General features: G+C 34.8%; 1 protein-coding gene across 6 annotated transcripts in view; it reads right to left on the reverse strand.

The window, feature by feature from the left end:
• Nucleotides 1-19,443, reverse strand: part of NRG4 (neuregulin 4) — a 206,099-nt gene that overhangs the window by 106,081 nt on the left and 80,575 nt on the right. For 5 of the 6 annotated variants that reach the window (XM_058736947.1, XM_058736946.1, XM_058736945.1 and 2 more), the window contains exons 4-6: nt 6,023-6,151; nt 5,295-5,360; nt 2,704-2,819 (exon numbers count right to left, since the gene is read on the reverse strand). In XM_058736947.1, the coding sequence (XP_058592930.1) occupies nt 2,704-2,807 (104 nt within the window). In that variant the 5' untranslated portion in view covers nt 2,808-2,819; nt 5,295-5,360; nt 6,023-6,151. Of the gene's footprint in view, nt 1-2,703; nt 2,820-5,294; nt 5,361-6,022; nt 6,152-13,353; nt 14,595-19,443 lie in introns of those variants that run through there. The other variant, XM_058736948.1, reaches the window with a different exon arrangement.

Raw genomic sequence — 19,443 nt, forward strand, 5'->3', positions numbered from 1 at the left:
AATCATGCTGACACCCTGATCTCAGATTTCTGGCCTCCAGAATTGTGAGAAATTCCTATTGTTCATAAGCCACCCAGCCTATGTTTTTTTTGCTATAGCAGCCTTAGTTAAGACTCTGTTTCTTCCCATCCCAGTGAGTCTCCAAATTTCAGTACTCTTAATTCTTTCTCTCAACTTATTCAGTGCAGTATAAACACGGCTTTAGTACAGAGACAGCTTGATATACCAAGTACTCTGACCACAATGCAATTAAATTAGATATAAATATTAAAGGATAACAAAAAACCCCACCTAGGTTAAAGAAGAAATCATAATGGAAAAAATATTTAACTTAGAAATGAACAAATTATAACATTTGTAAGATGCAGGTAAAATGTAGTTGGAAATTTTTAACATTAAATACAGTCTTTTAGAAAAGAAGACTAAAGATCAATGAGCTGAAGAACAAAGTTAAGGACTCACATGACCTGATTTCACTTTTCATAAAGTTTCAGTTATCAAGATGGTTTGGTAATCATGAAAGATAGAAACATAGATCAATGGAGTATAATAGTCCCACCACATCTGATCAATTGATTTTTGACAAAAGTGTAAAGGTAATTCAATGGAGAAAGGACAGCCTTTTTACCCAAGAAGCCATCACTACAATCAAGATACAAAATGTTAGTATCTTCAATGGAGTATGACTCAGCAATCAAAAAGAATGAAATCTTGCCATTTGCAACTACATGGATGGAACTAGAGGGTATTATGTCAGAGAAAGACAAATATCATATGACTTCACTCATATGAGGACTTTAAGATACAAAAAAGATGAACATAAGGGAAAGGGGAAGGGAAGCAAAAATAATATAAAAACAGGGAGGGGGACAAAACATAAGAGACTCTTAAATATGGAGAACAAACAGAGGGTTACTGGAGGGCTTGTGGGAGGGGGAATGGGTTAAATGGGTAAGGGGCATTAAGGAATCTACTCCCGAAATCACTGTTGCACTATATGGTAACTAACTTGGATGTAAATTAAAGAAAAAAAAGTTAGTATCTTTTAATTATTAAATGTATTTGTTTTGATGAGTATTTTAGTTTCATTTAATGAATGCTACATGTCCTATCCCATTAGAAAGAATTCAGAATGAATACACCATAAGATTAGGTGAAACTTGGGAGTTGTACTTTTCAAAGGCCATTTCTTTAATTTAATCCTAGTTGTATGATCTTTAGCAAGTCGCTTAATTTCTCATTTTCCCTTTATTTTTCTATTTCTTTACATCTTCTCTCCCTCTTTCCTCTAATGTTTTTGTGAAATGAAAACATGAAAAATATGGTCAGCAAATGTGGGATAACAGAAATGCTCTGGATCTTGTTATGGTGGTGACAGTTTCATGGGTATAAATATTTGTCAAAATTCATCAGTTGTGTACTTTTAAGAATGTAGTTTAGGGACACCTTGATGGCTTAGTCAGTTGAGCATCCATCTTCAGCTCAGGTCATGATCTCAGGGTTTGTGAGTTCAAGCCCCGCATCAGGCTCTGTGCTGACAGCTCAGAGCCCAGAGCCTGATTCAGATTCTGTGTGTGTGTCTCTCTCTCTCTGCCCCTCCCTCATTTGCACTCTGTCTCTTTTTCTAAAAAATTAACAAACATTAAAAAATATTTTTAAAAAAGAATGTAGTTTATCATTCATAAATTACATTTTGGTAAATAAACTTTAAAAAGAAAAACATACAGGCACCTAGGGGGTACAAAGCAATTGTTGATTTGTTCCTCTATCCTCTTCCTTTTTCATTTTATTAACTTGAGAGGAAAAATACCTACTCACTATTTCCCATATGAAAACCTCTAAAAACGGATTGAGATAATTATGAGATTATTTCTCTGCCTCCTCTCCTCCACACCAAATCCCAATATTTTTCATTTTTCATATGAATTTTACTTCAATAAGATCTTAAATCTAGATTCTATACCTCTCATCTCAGTTAATGAACAAAAACAGAGTAATTCATGCACATGCCACAAAATATCTTGAAGTCCTTAAGTGTCAGCTCCCCTAAAGTCTATGGACGTCATTGGTAGTATTATGTTGTTAGTTCATGTATTAAAAGAGGTTTACTATGCCCCCCTTAAATCCCATTCAACCAAATTCAAAGGAAGCCAGCTAAACAAGTACTATTTTCAAGTCCTTTACTGACCTGGCTATATACTCCCAAAGTGAATCATATTATTTAAAACAATAGTGGCCTAGACTTTTTTTTTTTAAACACCATTAGAGAAACTTAATGTTTCATTTTCTTTTTAACATATCAAATGTAAGTTTTGGTACCAACACAGTTATGTATTTATGTATTCTGAACTCAAACACCTGATGTTGGGCTTTCTTATATTAATGAATTCTCTACCTGTTTTATCATTAATATTAAACATAGACTGACTTCCCTAAATTGCTAAAATCATAGAGTTCACCAAAATGGATTATTAAAAAAAATCATACTAATCTTGAAATCACTACCAATTTCCAAAATAAACACTTTGAGCAAGATTGTGATTTGCCACATTGTTTGTTTTTAAAGTATAATTTTGTTTTATATACAGCATTCCTCACACTTTTTCATCTTACACTTTTTGATCAATATTTATCACTTCTAAAGAAGTTAGTAGCTGATAAAAAATAAAATTACCTTCCCCCACCCCAGCACATTTTACTTACCTACAAAATGGGCTGGGAATAGTGGGTATCACATAACACATCCCTCCATTCAGGCAAAATGACCTGTGACTGGGACCACAGGGCTCTTCGTGATTTAAACACATACATAAATGAAACTAGAGAAAGGCAAATTAAGTTTTTCTAATAAAACAAGTAAAGGACTAAGTATCTTAGACTGAAGTGGTGATTCTAAAAATTAAATGAAGAATTGCTTCTCAAAATGAAGAACTTAATCTTATTCCTTATTTGATAAGTAGGGACTTCTGTCCCTTTGAGGGAAAAAAATAATATGTCCTAAGGATATGACCATTAATTATAACAGATTTATAGGTTATATTACAGACATAAGGAATCTCTATATTCATTAGATTTTTAAAAGGGGATTAGGATCTTAAAATAAATGGTGGCCTTTCTCATTTAATACTAAGACTCTGCAACAGCTTTTGTTTAGAGTTTCTCTGTTCCAAAGGTATATTTAAAATCTTATCTTTCCTTTTGGTCTCAAATTCATTAAACTATGAAAACTGCTGTTGGAAAATGATTTATGTAATTGAAATAAATTCTGATTTCCAAGATTATCTTTAAATATTTCATATATGACAATTAAAAAAACCAAAACAAAACCCAGGGATGCCTGGCTGGTTCAGTCAGTAGAGCACGAGATTCTTGATTTTGGGGTTATGGGTTCAAGCTCCACGTTGGGTATACAGATTACTTAACAATAAAATCTTTAAAATAACAACAACAACAACAACAACAACAAAAAACCCAAAAAGTAATCTTACAAGGTTTTGATTTGCAAGAGGATTTTAGGTAACAGCTGATAACTGAAAAGACATCTAAAGTTCTAAAGTAAAATTAAAAACCTAAGTCATTGCTTGATATACAGCCAAAACTTTTAGAATATTGAAAAAATAAACTTCCATTTCTTGCATGCTTTCTCTCCCCCCTTCTTTCTCCATCCTTACGTCCTTCTTTATCTTTGACCCTTCCTTTATCCTACTTTATCTCTTTGCCTTCCTGGTCTCCCATGGTCCCTTCCTTCCATCCTGCACCTCCTTCCCCACACCTATTTTTTTTTAACTTTTTTCTTTTATTCCAAAACCATTATATAGAAAAATTTAGAAATATCTCTAGAATTCGCTGAGTCATTATATCACTATTTATAATTAGAAGAACAAATTGCTGAACACTTTATCTTTCAGCCTTTAAGAGGGATAAAACTGCACATTACTGCTTCCTAACTGTCTAGAAAATGACCTAGAATCATCTTATGTGAAGAAAATGGCATTACTCAGATTTGGCATAAAAAAAATCAGCTAGCATTTACTTGCCACTGAATATCAACAGTTGTTAAGATATAATTGCTACTGAGCCAGATGTCTCCACCACCAGAATTTAAAATTTTTAAATATTTCTTTTACTTCAGATTTGAGAAGAATTGGTTTCACCATGACATTATAACTATAAAAGTATAAAAATACAAAGAAGAAAACAGAATTACAAAATAATTTAGGTGGGAAAAAAGAAAGTAAACCAATCAGAACTAATCCTTCTGGATTTTTTCTTTTTTACACAATGGTGTGCTGCTTTACAATGAAACAACTTTTAATAAGATAATGCTTACCATTTTTCAGGAATAATTTGGCTAACAAATAAAATCCCAATTAACGTTACATCAGAATCAGAGGAATCATCACCTAGGGTTTTCTACTGGTATTTTACCTATAAAGAATGCTCATCTAACTTGAAGCATTATCTCTTAATCTATTTTGTTACTTTGATTTCATTTACTCCTTTTTAAAAAAATTATTTATTTAAGGGGCATCTGGGTGACTTAGTCAGTTAAGCAACTGACTTCAGCTCAGGTCATGATCTCACAGTTTGAGTTTGAGCCCTGCATCTGGCTCTGTGCTAACAGCTCAGAGCCTGGAGCCTGCCTTGGACTCTGTGTCTCTTCTCTCTCTGCTCCTCCCCCACTCACTCTCTGTCTCTCTGTCTCTCTGTCAAAAATGAATAAACATTAAAAACAATTTTTTTAATATAAAAATTATTTATTTAAATTCAAGTTAGTTAACAGTGTAGTATTGGTTTCAGCAGAATTTGGTGATTCATCACTTACATATGACACCCAGTGTTTATCCTAACAAGTGCCCTCCTTAATGCCCATCACCCATTTAGCCCATCCCCCAACCACCATCCCTCCAGCAACTCTCAGTTTGTTCTCTGTATTTAAGAGTCTCTTATGGTTTGCCTCCCTCTTTGTTTTTATCTAATTTTTCCTTTTCTTCCCCTATGTTCATCTGTTTGCTTCTTAAATTCCACATATGATGATATCACTTACTGTTTTGTAAAGTTGGTATCAGATATAGGGTAAGCTAGAATTTGTCAATTTGTAAAAAGCAACAAAATATGTCTAAAATAAAATAGTTTCATGCTATAAAAAGTGATCTTTCAAAACCAAAACATTTCAGATTTCTGGAACAATTTTAGATGGGGAAAAATATAGCTTTGTATTAGCACACTTTTTTTTGCGGGAGTGTTCAATTGCTATGTGACATACACTGACATATAAATTTACAAGAGGTTACCTGTTGGCATCTTAATTTTTAAACAGTTTCATTCTTGGTCAAAAGTTTAAGATTGAAAAACAGCACCTAAAATTAATAATTTAGGAGAAATTATCTTTTGAAGGCATTATAAAAGTCAAATATTCTAATAGCAAATATTTTAAAATGATGAAAATGAAGACATTTATATGTTAGTGACAAAATTCTTCAGTTAGTTTATCTATTTGTTTAGATACTTACTACATATCAATAAAAACATCTGAACATAAAAAACTAAAAGATCAATATTAAAAAGTACAAATACAGTATATAAAAAAAGTATAAAAGTATATGACTCAGTATATACGAAATATAAAAGATATGACTCAGTAAATGAAACTGAATGACCTGAATTGACTTTTTACTTTTTCATAAAGCCTATTACTAATCTGACTTTTAAACAGAATTAATCAATAACTTCCAAATTTTCAGTTTATTGAAAATGGCCAAAAATATACTATGGAAAAATCTTTAACAGCATTTAAAGGTTTGCATTTCTATAGAACCTTTAAAACTTTTATAAAAGAACCATACTTTTACAAATTTACTGTAGATTGAACATTATATTTACCAGTTTACATATGCTTTCCTTTTAAAAAATATCTGGCATCTGGCACAGCAAAGTAGCTATTAAGATGTATGTGAAGTTATCTGCTATAACAGAAACAAAGGAATTTAAAAAAACACATGAAGAGATGAAGGATACTCACTTTATGATTACAAGCTCTCAATTTCGTTTTATAAAGTGACTTACTCCTGACAGGAAGACTTTGTAACAGAAATCTCAATCAACAGCTTCCTATTAACACAGGTGTAATATCAAGGTTTCTTCCCAAAGCCTTATACAGACAAGCAAAGAAAGACAGAGACATAGAGAGAAATTAAATCTACTTAATTTGAAATAATCACTAGCTAACTGCAGGAGTCCTTTTTTCAAACAAACAGACTTACCTCAATAAAAACTTACATTCATACAAACAACAAATTTTGTTGGATATTCAGCGTTTCAAAAGTTTTTGAATACTGCAGACTACAATATCTGTGCCTTGCATTTTATAACAAATTGAAAATCTGATTTATATGGCTGTAGTGTGCAGTGTGGGCAAGGTTGAGACAAAGACCAAGGTGTGCACAGAGGTCAGGCACCAGCCAAGGGAAACACCCCTTTCAGTTCTCATGTTCAGAGTTGCAAATGAAGCAGAATTTTATTTATAAAAGGACTTGTACTAAGCTGCCCTCTCAAATCACCGTCCAATTTTTAAAGTTATAAAATAAACCACATTCTTTAGACTCCTTATTTATCTTTTCATGTAGGAATAATTCAAGAGCGCTGTATAAGTTTGTGGAGAAAACGAATTTTAATTGAGAGCTAACGGACAAGGTTTCCACAGGTATTTTTAAAAAAGAATTTCCTTATGAAGCACATGACATTTATATAAATGATGATATGAAGGACTTACAAAACTAAAAAGAGGTAATAGTTACAACAGAACAGATAACATCATGTTCAATTTGAAATGAATATAATTACTGAACATGACTAATATTAATGGCAATGAAACTACCTGCAAACTATGGTAAAGCTATAATATATGCATTAAGCAAACCCTGAGTTTTAAAAATCATCAATTTTTTACTTTATTTTATTTTACTAATGTTTCTTTATTTATTTTGAGAGAGAGTGTGAGCAGGGAAGGGGCAGAGAGAAAGGGAGAGAGAATCCCAAGCAGGCTCTGTGCTGCCAGTGCAGAGTCAGACGCTCCACAAACTGTGAGATCCACAAACTGTGAGATCATGACCCAAGCAGAAACCAAGAGCCAGACGCTCAACTGACTGAGCCACTGATGTACCCCAAAAATCACAAATAATTTTAAAATGTTGACTAAAACTATAATTTTGTTTAAATGAAGTACAGGGTTCTTCATCATATAATTACCTAAAGTATGCAAAACATTTAGATGGTTATCTTGTCTAAAATAACAATTCAGACATTACTACTTGATGTGAAACTAGTATAATTATTATTTTAATAAAGTATTAACATAAACTCATATAACCCCATACTCTGAAAACAAATCATTATGGCATATTATTTCTCACATTCAAAGGCAATTTTTACATAGCTACAATCTTTATATATACATATGCATACACATATACATATATATTAATCATGTTAGTTTATTTAGTGTTTGCATTTTAAAATGGTATTTTTATGAAAAACGGTAAACTTTATTATTTTATTCGAACTACAGAACTATGATGCTGTACACTAACATGAAAACGACTACTAAATCTTAATGTGAAAGATAATAATCTGTAGCTTCATCCATGACATTCAAGATGTATTATTCAGAGATATATCTTGGAAATTGGTTTGGTATTATTTTTGCACAATGCAAATGAACCTAACCTTTGAGTCTTTGTGATTCTAAAGTAGAAAATCTAACATTTTTCTTTATTTTTAAGTTTATTTATTCATTCTGAGAGAGAGTGCATGCGCAAGCAAGGAAGGAGCAGAGAGAGAGGGAGACAGAAAATCCTGAGCAGGCACCCTGCACCACCAGCACAGAGCCCGAACCAGTGCTCGAACTTACAAAATGCGAGATCATGCCTGAGCCGAAATCAAGAGTCGGACACTTAACCAACTGAGCCACCCAGGCACCCCCAAAAATCTAACACTTTTCAAGATAACTTAACTCGAAATGAAAGTCTTGGTCTTTAAGAACAATTTATTTGTTCATTTACCTATCAACAAAAATGTAGTAAGTGGCCTACTGCTTTTAACAAATGACAGGTACATAAGTAATTATAAAAATGTTTTAGGCTGACTCATTTCAATCATATTTGTACTTACAAAAATGACAATTTCATTCAAATCATACTAATATATTCTCACAGACACCTATGCATGTCACTATATTAACATATACAAAAACAAAGCTTAACTGTTACCAAGAAACAGGAAAAGATTCTAAGAGGAGGTATTATTTGTGCTGAGCCTTGAAGAATGAGTAAGAGCTTATAAACAGAGATGGATGAACATTCCAGGCAGAATTAACAGCATGTTCTTTTTTTTTTTTTTTTTTTTTTTTTTAAATTTTTTTTTTTCAACGTTTTTCATTTATTTTTTGGGACAGAGAGAGACAGAGCATGAACGGGGGAGGGTCAGAGAGAGGGAGACACAGAATCGGAAACAGGCTCCAGGCTCCGAGCCATCAGCCCAGAGCCTGACGCGGGGCTCGAACTCACGGACCGCGAGATCGTGACCTGGCTGAAGTCGGACGCTTAACCGACTGCGCCACCCAGGCGCCCCTTAACAGCATGTTCAAAGGCAAAGAAGAAAGAATGTATTCCTAATGTACTCAAATAATTACAGGTAGATTGCAGGCCACGATCTGTGCAGAATATGTGTGTAGAGTGTGTAAGGGTTTGTAGGAAGGCAGGATGGTGGGGGAAAAGAGTGGCAGGAACAGATAACGTAAAATAAAAAGGGTCCACATGATAGACATTATCTTAAAGGCTTAAAGGATTTGTAGCAAAGAAGAGAGAAGATCACATCTGCATTCTTGAAAATTCATTTGGATGGCAATGTGGAAAATAGACTGCGACCTGCAGAGGAATGGATATCAGGCAAAGCAGTTTAGAGGCTATTTTAATAATCAAGAAAGTGAAGAAGTAAAGCAATGGGCATGAAGATGAGAAAGAGAATTAAAGATACGCTTAACAGGTACATCCAGAGAATGGGTGAGCAGTATATGAAAGAAAGAAATGAAGGCTTACTTTTGAGTATCCATGAGGGACACGTATTTATTTATTTATTTATTTATTTATTATTATTTTTTTTTTTTAATTTTTTTTTCAACGTTTTTTATTTATTTTTGGGACAGAGAGAGACAGAGCATGAACGGGGGAGGGGCAGAGAGAGAGGGAGACACAGAATCGGAAACAGGCTCTAGGCTCCGAGCCATCAGCCCAGAGCCTGACGCGGGGCTCAAACTCACGGACCGCGAGATCGTGACCTGGCTGAAGTCGGACGCTTAACCGACTGCGCCACCCAGGCGCCCAGGGACACGTATTTAAAACCACAATGAGGTATCATATCATACCTTTAGAATGTCTATAATAAAAATGATACACAATAATAAGTGCTAGCAGGAATACGGAGAAACTGTATCTCTCATACTTTGATGGTGGGACTGTAAAATGGTACAACAACTTTGGGAAATAGTTTGATAGTTTCTTAAAAAGTTAAACATAAATTTACCATGAATGTATCCAAGAGAAGTGGAAACACACGTCCACACAAAGACATATATGAAAATGTAGAACGTTATTCATAATCCCTAAAACTAGAAACCACTCAAATGTTTATCAATGATAAATGGATTAAAAAATGTTTATAGCCATACAGTGAAATGCTATTCAGCAATAAAAATGAAAAAAGTATTAGAACACGTTACAACATGAGTGGATTTCAAAAACACGCTAAATAAGCCAGTCATGAAAGACTGCATATTGTATGTTTCTATTTATACAAAATCCTTGGAAAAAACAAATCAATAGAGACAGGAGTAGATTAATGATTGCTTGGGACTACAGCTAGACACAGGAAATGACTACAAATGAGCATAAAGAATCTTTTTCGAGTGATGGAAATGTTCTGAATTGGATTGTGGAGAAGGTTACATAAACTCTAAATTTAATGTCATTGAATTATACACTTAAAATAGATGAATTTTATGGCATATAGATTATACTGATGGGGAAAATAATAAACCCTGACCTTGATAGGGAAAAATTATGTTATAAGATGGCCAACAGGACTGATAGGGAATTCCAGTCCTCACCTGAAGACTCTCCTTCTGGGTTCTTCTTCCTGCCCCGTTTGCTGCGCACACCAATTGCCACTAATGCAGAAGTAGCAGACTATAAATTGTGCCCCATGCTTATGCTCTCTGGGCTCAGATCTTTGGAGAGACCATCTCCCCTGAGCCCATCAATGTAAATAAACTTCCAATCCTCCAAGATCTCTGAGCGCCGCTTCGTTCTTCCATCAGCGATCCAGCCTGGTTCCATAATAATACCTCAACAAAGCTTTTTAAAAAATAAAGGAATATCGGGCGCCTGGGTGGCTCAGTTGGTTAGACATCTGACTTCGGCTCAGGTAATGATCTCGTAGTTCTTGGGTTCAAGTCCCATGTCCGGCTCTGTGCTGACAGCTCAGAGCTTGGAGCCTGCATCGGATTCTGTCTCCCTCTTTTTCTGTCTCTCCCCCACTCATGCTCTGTCTCTTTTGCTCTCAAAAATAAATAAACATTAAAAAATAAATGAATAAATGAATAAATAAATAAATAAAGGAACATAAAAACAGATTTCATGAGTAAAATAAAGATTTCCATTAGGTCATATTAAATTTCAAGTGCTACTGGGACCTATGGAAAGAAATGTCTGAAAATGCAGACCTTGCATTTAGGTTAAAATGAGGTTTGACGTGAGAAACTTGGGATTCAAATTCCACAGGTGGTTACTGAAGCTATTTGTGTGAATGTACTAGCTCAGAGTGTGCATGTGTCATGTGACACAGAGACCAGATCAACATTTAATGGTTGCAGAAGGAGCCCATTAAGAAATTATCAAGGAAATAAGAGAAGAACAAATGTGACCAATGGCAAGATTTTCTTAAACAGTTTCTGTTTTCAGTTTGCTGGTGTTTACCTCCATAATTCAAAACACTTATTCTTATTTCTATAATCAGCATCCTAGACAACAAAGTCCCAGCTAGCAAAGATGAGGCTTTGTTCCCTTACACTACTCTCTTCCTTTTTAATTTGAATATTTGGTAAGTTACATTATCTTTATTTCTTCTCTTGGTTACATGTGTAATTTTAAATAACATACTTCTATGTCTTAATGAATTGAGTCAACTCATGGACTGACTCCTTATCATGTAAAATAAGTAACTGCAAACTCTGCTTCTACCTTTTGTCTCCCTCTGCTTCCTCATTCTGCTGTGATGGCTGTATCTTAACTCTTCATTATGGAGGTTCTTTTTTTTTTTTAAGTGTATTTATTTATTTCTTGAGAGAGAGAGAGCATGAGCAGGGGGTGGGGCTGAGAGAGGGAGACGAAGAATGCCAAGCAGGCTCTGTGCTGACAGCACAGATGGAGTGGGGCTCGACCTCAAGAACCGTGAGATCGTGACCTGAGCCAAAATCAAGAGCCAGACAAACACTTAACCAACTGAGCCATCATGGCACCCGCATCATGAAGGTTTTTAACATTTACATTCTGGTATGTAACCCTAATGAAGTCTTTCATAACTCTGTCTCTAAATTTACTTTAAAAGTTGAAAAACAATAAACTTAAGTTTTATTAATGTAACTATGTAAATAGTATTCACAGCAAATTCATGCAGTATGAAGAATAACATTTCCTTTTCTTGTTTCAGAGTCACATACCTGGGCCACTAATAATATTTCCAGCAGCAACACAGAATAGATTCTCTTTTCTTAAGCTGTAGATTGGTTAAAATCATGTAGCATGATTTTAATGTGCATCTTATTTGTACCACACTATTCTTACATAGTTTGGGGTGGTTGGGGAGAGACTGAAAAATAAATGTGCTGTATCATAACATCTCAAATATTTAGCTCTTAATCATACAATTTACTGCATGTAGTCCCCTTTTATTTTCTGAGAGATTCTTTTCAAAGCTCTCCCCTACCTTCTGCTCAAATCTGGACTGAATGTTCTCTAGAACTGCTACCAAAGTCAGCTGGCATTCTAAAATTTCCCTTAAATGATCTTTTGGACCGATTCCACCTTCCTAGATCACATGTGTTCCTGTGGGTTTTACTTTATTTTCCTGCATTACCTTGTCAACTGACTTCCGAAAACAGGATGCGGTAGAAACTTTGAATTCCTGCATAACTAAGACATCTTGACTGGTCATATTACTTTACATGGATAACAACTGCCCTTCAATTTTTATATTGCTTTATTTTCTTCTAGTATCCAGTGATATAGATAGAAGTCCAATTCCAGTCTGATCATTAAAACTTTGAAGGTAACCTGTTTGGTTGTTCTCTCCCCACCCCCTAGAAGTATTTAAAATCTTCAATTTATGTTTGCTGTTTTAAACTTTTGAGACACCTGGTCTCATTTTCACACAAAAAAATTTCCCAAATAGTGCTGGACAATCATTTTTGGTCCCTTTCTACAGGAATGTCCATATTCCTTAAGCCTTGGGAAATTTATCTGTTATTATTGTTTATTTTGATAATTTTCCCGTTATAAAACTCCTTTAATTTGGACATTGGACACCCTAGATTTGTCCCCTTTGGGTCTAAATTTTGTCATATTTCCTTTCATCAATGTTCTGGGAGATTTTTTTCAACTGTACCTTTCATCCCTACTACTTTTTTAAAACTTCAGTGATATTTTTAATCTCTAAAAAGCTATTTATTCTCTTATTAATTTTCCACAGCTGCTCCCATTTTAGGGATTCAACAACAATTCAAATCTCTCATAATACACTGGTTAAAAAATATCTCTACGTTCTTTTTGGTGCCCTGCATTACATTACTTCCTTCCAGTATCAGTTTTTCTGTTTATCTTGGTCTTCTCTATTATGTTGCTTTTCCTCAAATATCTGGTAAGGCTTGGTTGTCTACTCATATTTAAAACTGCAGTACTTGGGGGCACCTGGGTGGCTCAGTCAGTTAAGTGTCTGACTTTGGCTGAGGTCATGATCTCACAGTCCATGGGTACGAGCCCCGTGTTGGGCTCTATGCTGACAGCTCAGAGCCTGAGACCTGCTTCAGATTCTGTGTCCTGCCCCCCTCATTGCCCCTCCTCCATTCACACTTTGTCTTGCTCTGTCTCTCAAAAATAAGTAAATGTGAGAAAAAAAAAACTGCAGTACTTGATTGATTATTCTAGATAAGAGCTGTGGATTCCTCTGCTGTTCTGTAAGTAGATCTGTTTCCCAACAGACCTCCCACCTTGAGTAAGAAGTAGGATTAGGTGTTCCATATACCTAGGGAGAACACTCGACAGGCAGGTTTATTTTCAGGAAAAGCTGGTAAGGAGCTAGCTTTCCAACTGCACAGCCATCAGATGAGAGATTGAGGAGGATCTTCTTCCTAAACAGGGTGGAAGTGAATTACAGATCAGACTGTTTCAGTATGACCCTTGAGCTGAGAATGACTTTTACTTTTTAAAGTGTTATAGAAAACAAACACAAAAACTACAAGAGGCATATTCCACTGAAATCATAACCTTATGTGGCCTGCAAATCTTAAAATATCCACCATCTGACACTTTACATAAAGTCTGCTGACCCCTATTCCAGAGCCAACAACCCACACTACAAGTCCTAGCTCCCCACTGATTTCACTTAATCTCTTTAGAAGAGACTTCTTTTTTTCTTGGGGGTATATACACCTGACTACACTCTCTCCAGCCTATTCTGCATGCAGGAAGCGGGGAGGGTATTATCACAGGTGTTTTATATACTTATCTTCAGTTAAGTCTTTCCCGCCCTCCCTACCTTAGTCAATCCTATTTCTTACTCTTGCTCTCTGTCCTGCCTGGTAAGACTATGCCTGAAAGTCCCTCTGCGGTTTTAGGGGAGAGCAGGGTGGTAGCACTCCCAGTTCACTGCAGTCTACTTACAGCACACTCTGGGCTATGGTTTTAATCCACCAACATCCATTTTCCATCTTCCAGAAAACTGGCCAAATCACATGTCTACTGATAACCCTTAACTCTTCCTTTCCTTCTCTCCTTGCTGTTTTAAGTTGACACCTCTTCATATCTACCTAATCTATTTTAACGGGATTTAAGAAGAAACAAGACCATGAGTCCACATGTGCTAAATCCACAATCTTGAACCAGAAAACAGTTTTCACTATTCCACTCGTGATTCTGACAAACAGAGAAGAATTACAGATTAAAGAGAAGTTGGCTAGCTTGCTGGTAAAAATAACCAATAGAATTAAACACAAATATTTAATTTTACAATATTGGTGGAATTAAAAGAAATAAATCATATGGTAAATGTTATAAAGAATCAAGGCAGAAAAAAAAAGATGACTGGAGGAAAATAAAGATATATCATTAATTTATTTATATTCATTATTAGTAAATCACCCACTGTAAAAGTTAAAACCCTTAAGACTATGAAGAGACAACTATATGTTATTCAGAGAAAAACACCCAAAACCAAAGATTAAAATTATGAGAATATACAACAGAAACTAGGTTGTATAGAAATATCAGACAAAATGGAATTTGAGGTAAAAACAAATAGAATAACGAAAGTTCACTTTATATTAGTAAAAGGTATATTTTATAATGCAACATCGTAAACCACTGTATACCAAATAACATTAAAGTACATAAACTGAACTGTTATATATAAAGAGAAATGGATAGAAATACTACAGTAGTACAGATTTATCTACACCTCTCAATTTTTGACAGCTCCAGTAGACATAAAATAAGCAAGGATGCAGAAGATAATAAAAAAAGTAAACAATAGCTAACTTTTGAATTCCCAAAGCTAAGTGCTTTACACTTATCTCCTTTAATTTTTACATGAATCCTAATTTAGTGATTTTAAGAATTCTTGCCAAAGATCAGAGAGAACTCACCTCTTTTTGCCAGGCCCTAATTAATTCATTAGTTCTTTTTTTTTTATAAAGTTGAAAGTAAAAAATTCCAAAATCTAAGAGATAGAAATCAGTCAAAGAGCTTTTTGCAACAAGATCCTTCTATTTCTAGTCAGGTTAATATTATGTTATAATCAGATTGCTTCCTTTGGTTTCTAAGATACTAGATGCTAGTGAGGTTTTTTCTTATAAATGACTGAGCAGTTGGGACTGCCTCTTCTCTGTCAGTCATTATTAGGAGGAAAATATTAGGAGGAAAAAAAGTGTGTGTGTGTGCGGCGGGGGGAGTTCATCCATGGTCAGTGCCTTTGGATAAGCCCTGTTTCCAAAAGGGACAAAGTGGCAGGACCCCTTCTTTTATAACAGATCAGTTATGATATGGAATAACTTTTTTCATTTGAGATACTGAGAGGAAGACAGCTTCTATTTTCTAAAATAAATAATGTAAGTAGTAAGTTCTACTTAATGTCTCCAGACAGAGACCTATATTTAAGAGACAGAACATTTATGCTTCCATTTTTCCCCCTATTGTCACTTACATAAATTAGCTTTTGGAATGAAATTACCAAGGCTTTGCAGTATGCTCCAAAAATCCAGTTTATCAAGCCCATTCCTCCCTACATAAAGAAATGTCATGTAGCAAATGAGCAAGAACTCTTTTATTCCTCAATAGATTTTCCAAGGCTATATGAGTGTTATAGAGTGTATATATGAGTGTTATAGCCCTCCAGCTGATTTTGTATGGCCTTTGAGATAAAAATGTAATTTTTTACATTTTTAAATGGTTGAACAATAAAAAAGAATATTTTATGATATGTGAAAATTATATCCTACCCATTAAAAATAAGGAATTCAAATATAAATAGTTTCACTGGAATACAGCCACACTCATTCATTTATATATGGCTGCTTTCACACCACAACAGCAGTGTTAAGTAGGTACATAGAAACTGTATGGCCCATAAAGCCTAAAATATTTATTCTTTGGACTCTATAGAAAAGCTGGACAATCCCTGGATTAGAGAAATTAAGTAACTTGCTCATTAAGAAGAAAAGTCTAGAATCAAAGCAAGAATATGACTAACTATAAAACTCTGCTTTTAACTCTAAAATCAAAAAGTATACCTTGCTTAGCACTTGTAAAACATATGATTTGGTTACATATCATATCACAATCTCAATAAATTCTATATCTGTTAAGATGCTCTGTCTGTAAGTGCAAAATGACTTAAAATTTAAAGTGATGTCATCAAAGACCCAGGATCTTTCTGGTTTTGTGCTCTGCCAACCTCTTTGTAGGCTGCCTATATTCATGGTCTCATGACTGCTATGGCAATCTGGAAATAACTAAGATGACATTCAGAGGTTTAAAAAAACTCCCTTTACCTATGTCTTTTTTAAGTAAGCAAAACTTTCCCAGAGTACCTAACAGACTTTTCCTCCAGTATTATTGGCCAGAATGATATCATTTACTCATTTTTAAACCAATCACTGTCAAGAGGAGTGGATTCACCCTGTTTGAGTTAGATTATCAAGAGTCAGAAACTTTATAGCTCAGAAGGGACCAAACATTACCTGAAACAGATGACCACTTTGATAACCGAACAAAATCTGGGTATACCAAATAAAGGAAACAAGAAAGGAAGAGTGGGGGAGTGGCTATGAAGGAAGCAGTCAGTGTCTACCATATATTCCTTAAGACCAGAAGTTGTACAATTTCTAATTTTAATGCAATAAAAATTAATTAAAAATTTAAAATTTTGGAACCTAACCTTTGGGAATCTGTTTTCAAAATTTTTTTATCAATACACCAAACCATGCAAGATTACTATATATTACAATAGGTATCCTAGGAAGATGTTTCATAGTCCTAAATGTTTTCCTTTAGAACAGTAAAAATGAACAGAATTTGGAGTCAGAAAACTGGGTGTGAGTCTTGGCTCCACCTTTTACTAGTAATGTGGTCTTGGGCAAGCTACTTAAACTCTCTGAGCCAGTCTCCTCAGATGTAAAATGAGAATTATACAACCTATATTGAAAGAGAATCTGTGAGGATTAGAGATTATGTAGAGTGCTTGCAACAGTAACTGATATATAACCCATTTGCTAAACATGCATGTCAATAAAACAAACCTCAAAAAAGCATAAAGAAGATATTAAAAATAAAACCATAAACTGGAAGAGACAGAGAAGAGACTTAGTGAATAAATCCAAAAGCTACTCTTTGAACTAAGAAATACAAACTCTGACCCATTACTACACTATTTTCAAATATTGCCTCAGAAGTATCTAATGAGATAATTAAAAAAAACACCTCACTCTATATATACTAAAAGAAATTAGAGAAGAACAAAATATAATTGGGAAACCCAAAGGAAATAAAACAAGAAAGTCATAGAACTAGTAAGAGGATAAAGTAGCAAACTACAAAATGAATATATGAAGAGTAAGGTATTTTCTATAGATTGGCAATAATCAGCTTGCAAATATAACTGAAAAGAGATTGGAACAAAATTCTAAAATTAATATGTGTCTGCTTTCTCTCTACGTCCAAAACAAATAAATATTTCTTAAAGTAAAAACAAGTATGAGTGAAAGAAAATAAATAGTGTAATCTGCAGAACAAAAAATTAAGAGCTCTAAAAGAAAAGAGATGGGATGGCAATTATAGAGGAAATGAATGAGGCTTAAATATGTTTAGGAAGGGACTGATGTAAAAGGTAGGAAAAATTCTAAGAATGTTCTGTGTTTAGAGGCAATGGATAAAAGGAGAAGGGTATCCTGGATCCACTAGGAGACTAAAACAAACAAACAAACAAACAAACAAACAAAACAACATATAGGCAGATAAAACCTTCTTACTGAATCTTCCACTTATATTAGCTAAGCAGTAGGCAACGTGCAAGTTTGCCCCAGGATGGAATACTGGCAGAGCCCAAGTGGCAAGAGGATTGAAGAAGGGGATGGACTACAATATTAAGAAACATCATTTAGAGGGAGGAAAGCAGAATAAACCTCAAATATGAGTAGGCATACAACTAAGAACCACCAAATGTTTAAAGAGAACCAATACCATGTGTTATATAATAAAGAATGTATTTGGTCTTTGTCCCTGGTTCCTGGGAGGGAAAGTAAATCTTTGGAATTTCCCAAGTAATAGGAGGGTCTTTGTTACTCATCAGCCCCTTGTAATCATTCTCAAGGTTACGAATTTATACTAATGAGATGATTCAAGAACCAACCATGTGATTAGAGGGTTGGGGCTGTGAGCCAGTCCAATCATTGGGGAGGAGAGGAGAGAAGGGACACTAGAGATTAAGTTCAATCATGTGGCCAATGATTCCATCAATCATACCTATGTAATGACATCCCAATAAAAACCCTGGACACAGAAGTTCAGTAGAGTTTCCTCATTGGTGAGCACATGTATATGCTGGGAGAGTGACATGTCCTAATTCCACAGGAAGACAGCGTGGAAGTCCTGCATTCAGGACCCTCCTAAACCTTGTCCTGTAGGTGTCTTCATTTGGCTGTTCCTGTTCTGTAATCATGTGTAGAGCACTTTCCTGAGTTCTGTTAGTTTTTCTAGCAAATTGCTGAACCCAATGGGTTATGGGAACCCCCAGGTTTGAAGCCAAAAGAATAGGTGGCCTGGGGAGCCCTAACTTGCAAATGGCATCTGAAGTAAGGTAGTCTTCTCAGGCAGTGTGCACAGTGGCATCAGGCATCTGTGGAATCTGACACTAACTACAGGTGGTTACCATTAGAACTGTATTGGAGAAAAGCACTGTGAAAAAGATATAGTGAATTAGAAGATTAAGCCAAGTAACACATTCTGGTTCTAATGCAAAAAGGCAAAGAAAAGAAAATCATGAGAAAAAAAACCTGAGAGACAGAAGAATAGATCCTGAAATTCCAACAAGACATTAAAAGAATTCCAAATGGTATGGAGAGAGACTAGATGAGGAAGAAATAAAACTGTTATTTTTTCCTTTTGAGTGAAAATAGCTGATACATAATTTTTTAAAAGTGAAATAATGTGAAACCCAAACTGAGAGATAAGAAGGAATATGAAACCTTTTATTATTGGTCAAAAAGAGGACACAGATTTTTGTAAGCAATGATTAGATACAAAAATACATTTAAATGTGAGGTCAAATTGTAAGAGAAACAACTGGAAGACAAGGTAAAAATGCAAAGATTTCTAAACCACTGAATGAAAAAGAAAGAAAAAGAATGACAGAATAAAGAACAATTGATCAATCTAGAAAGCACAGTGAAAGGAAAAAATAAAAGCAAGAAGAAAACACAATGAATTTAAAAAGCATAAAATAGGGGCGCCTGGGTGGCGCAGTCGGTTAAGCGTCCGACTTCAGCCAGGTCACGATCTCGCGGTCCGTGAGTTCGAGCCCCGCGTCAGGCTCTGGGCCGATGGCTCGGAGCCTGGAGCCTGT

The sequence above is a fragment of the Neofelis nebulosa genome, chromosome 7 (assembly GCF_028018385.1).
Source record: "Neofelis nebulosa isolate mNeoNeb1 chromosome 7, mNeoNeb1.pri, whole genome shotgun sequence".
Classification (NCBI taxonomy): Eukaryota; Metazoa; Chordata; class Mammalia; order Carnivora; family Felidae; genus Neofelis; species Neofelis nebulosa.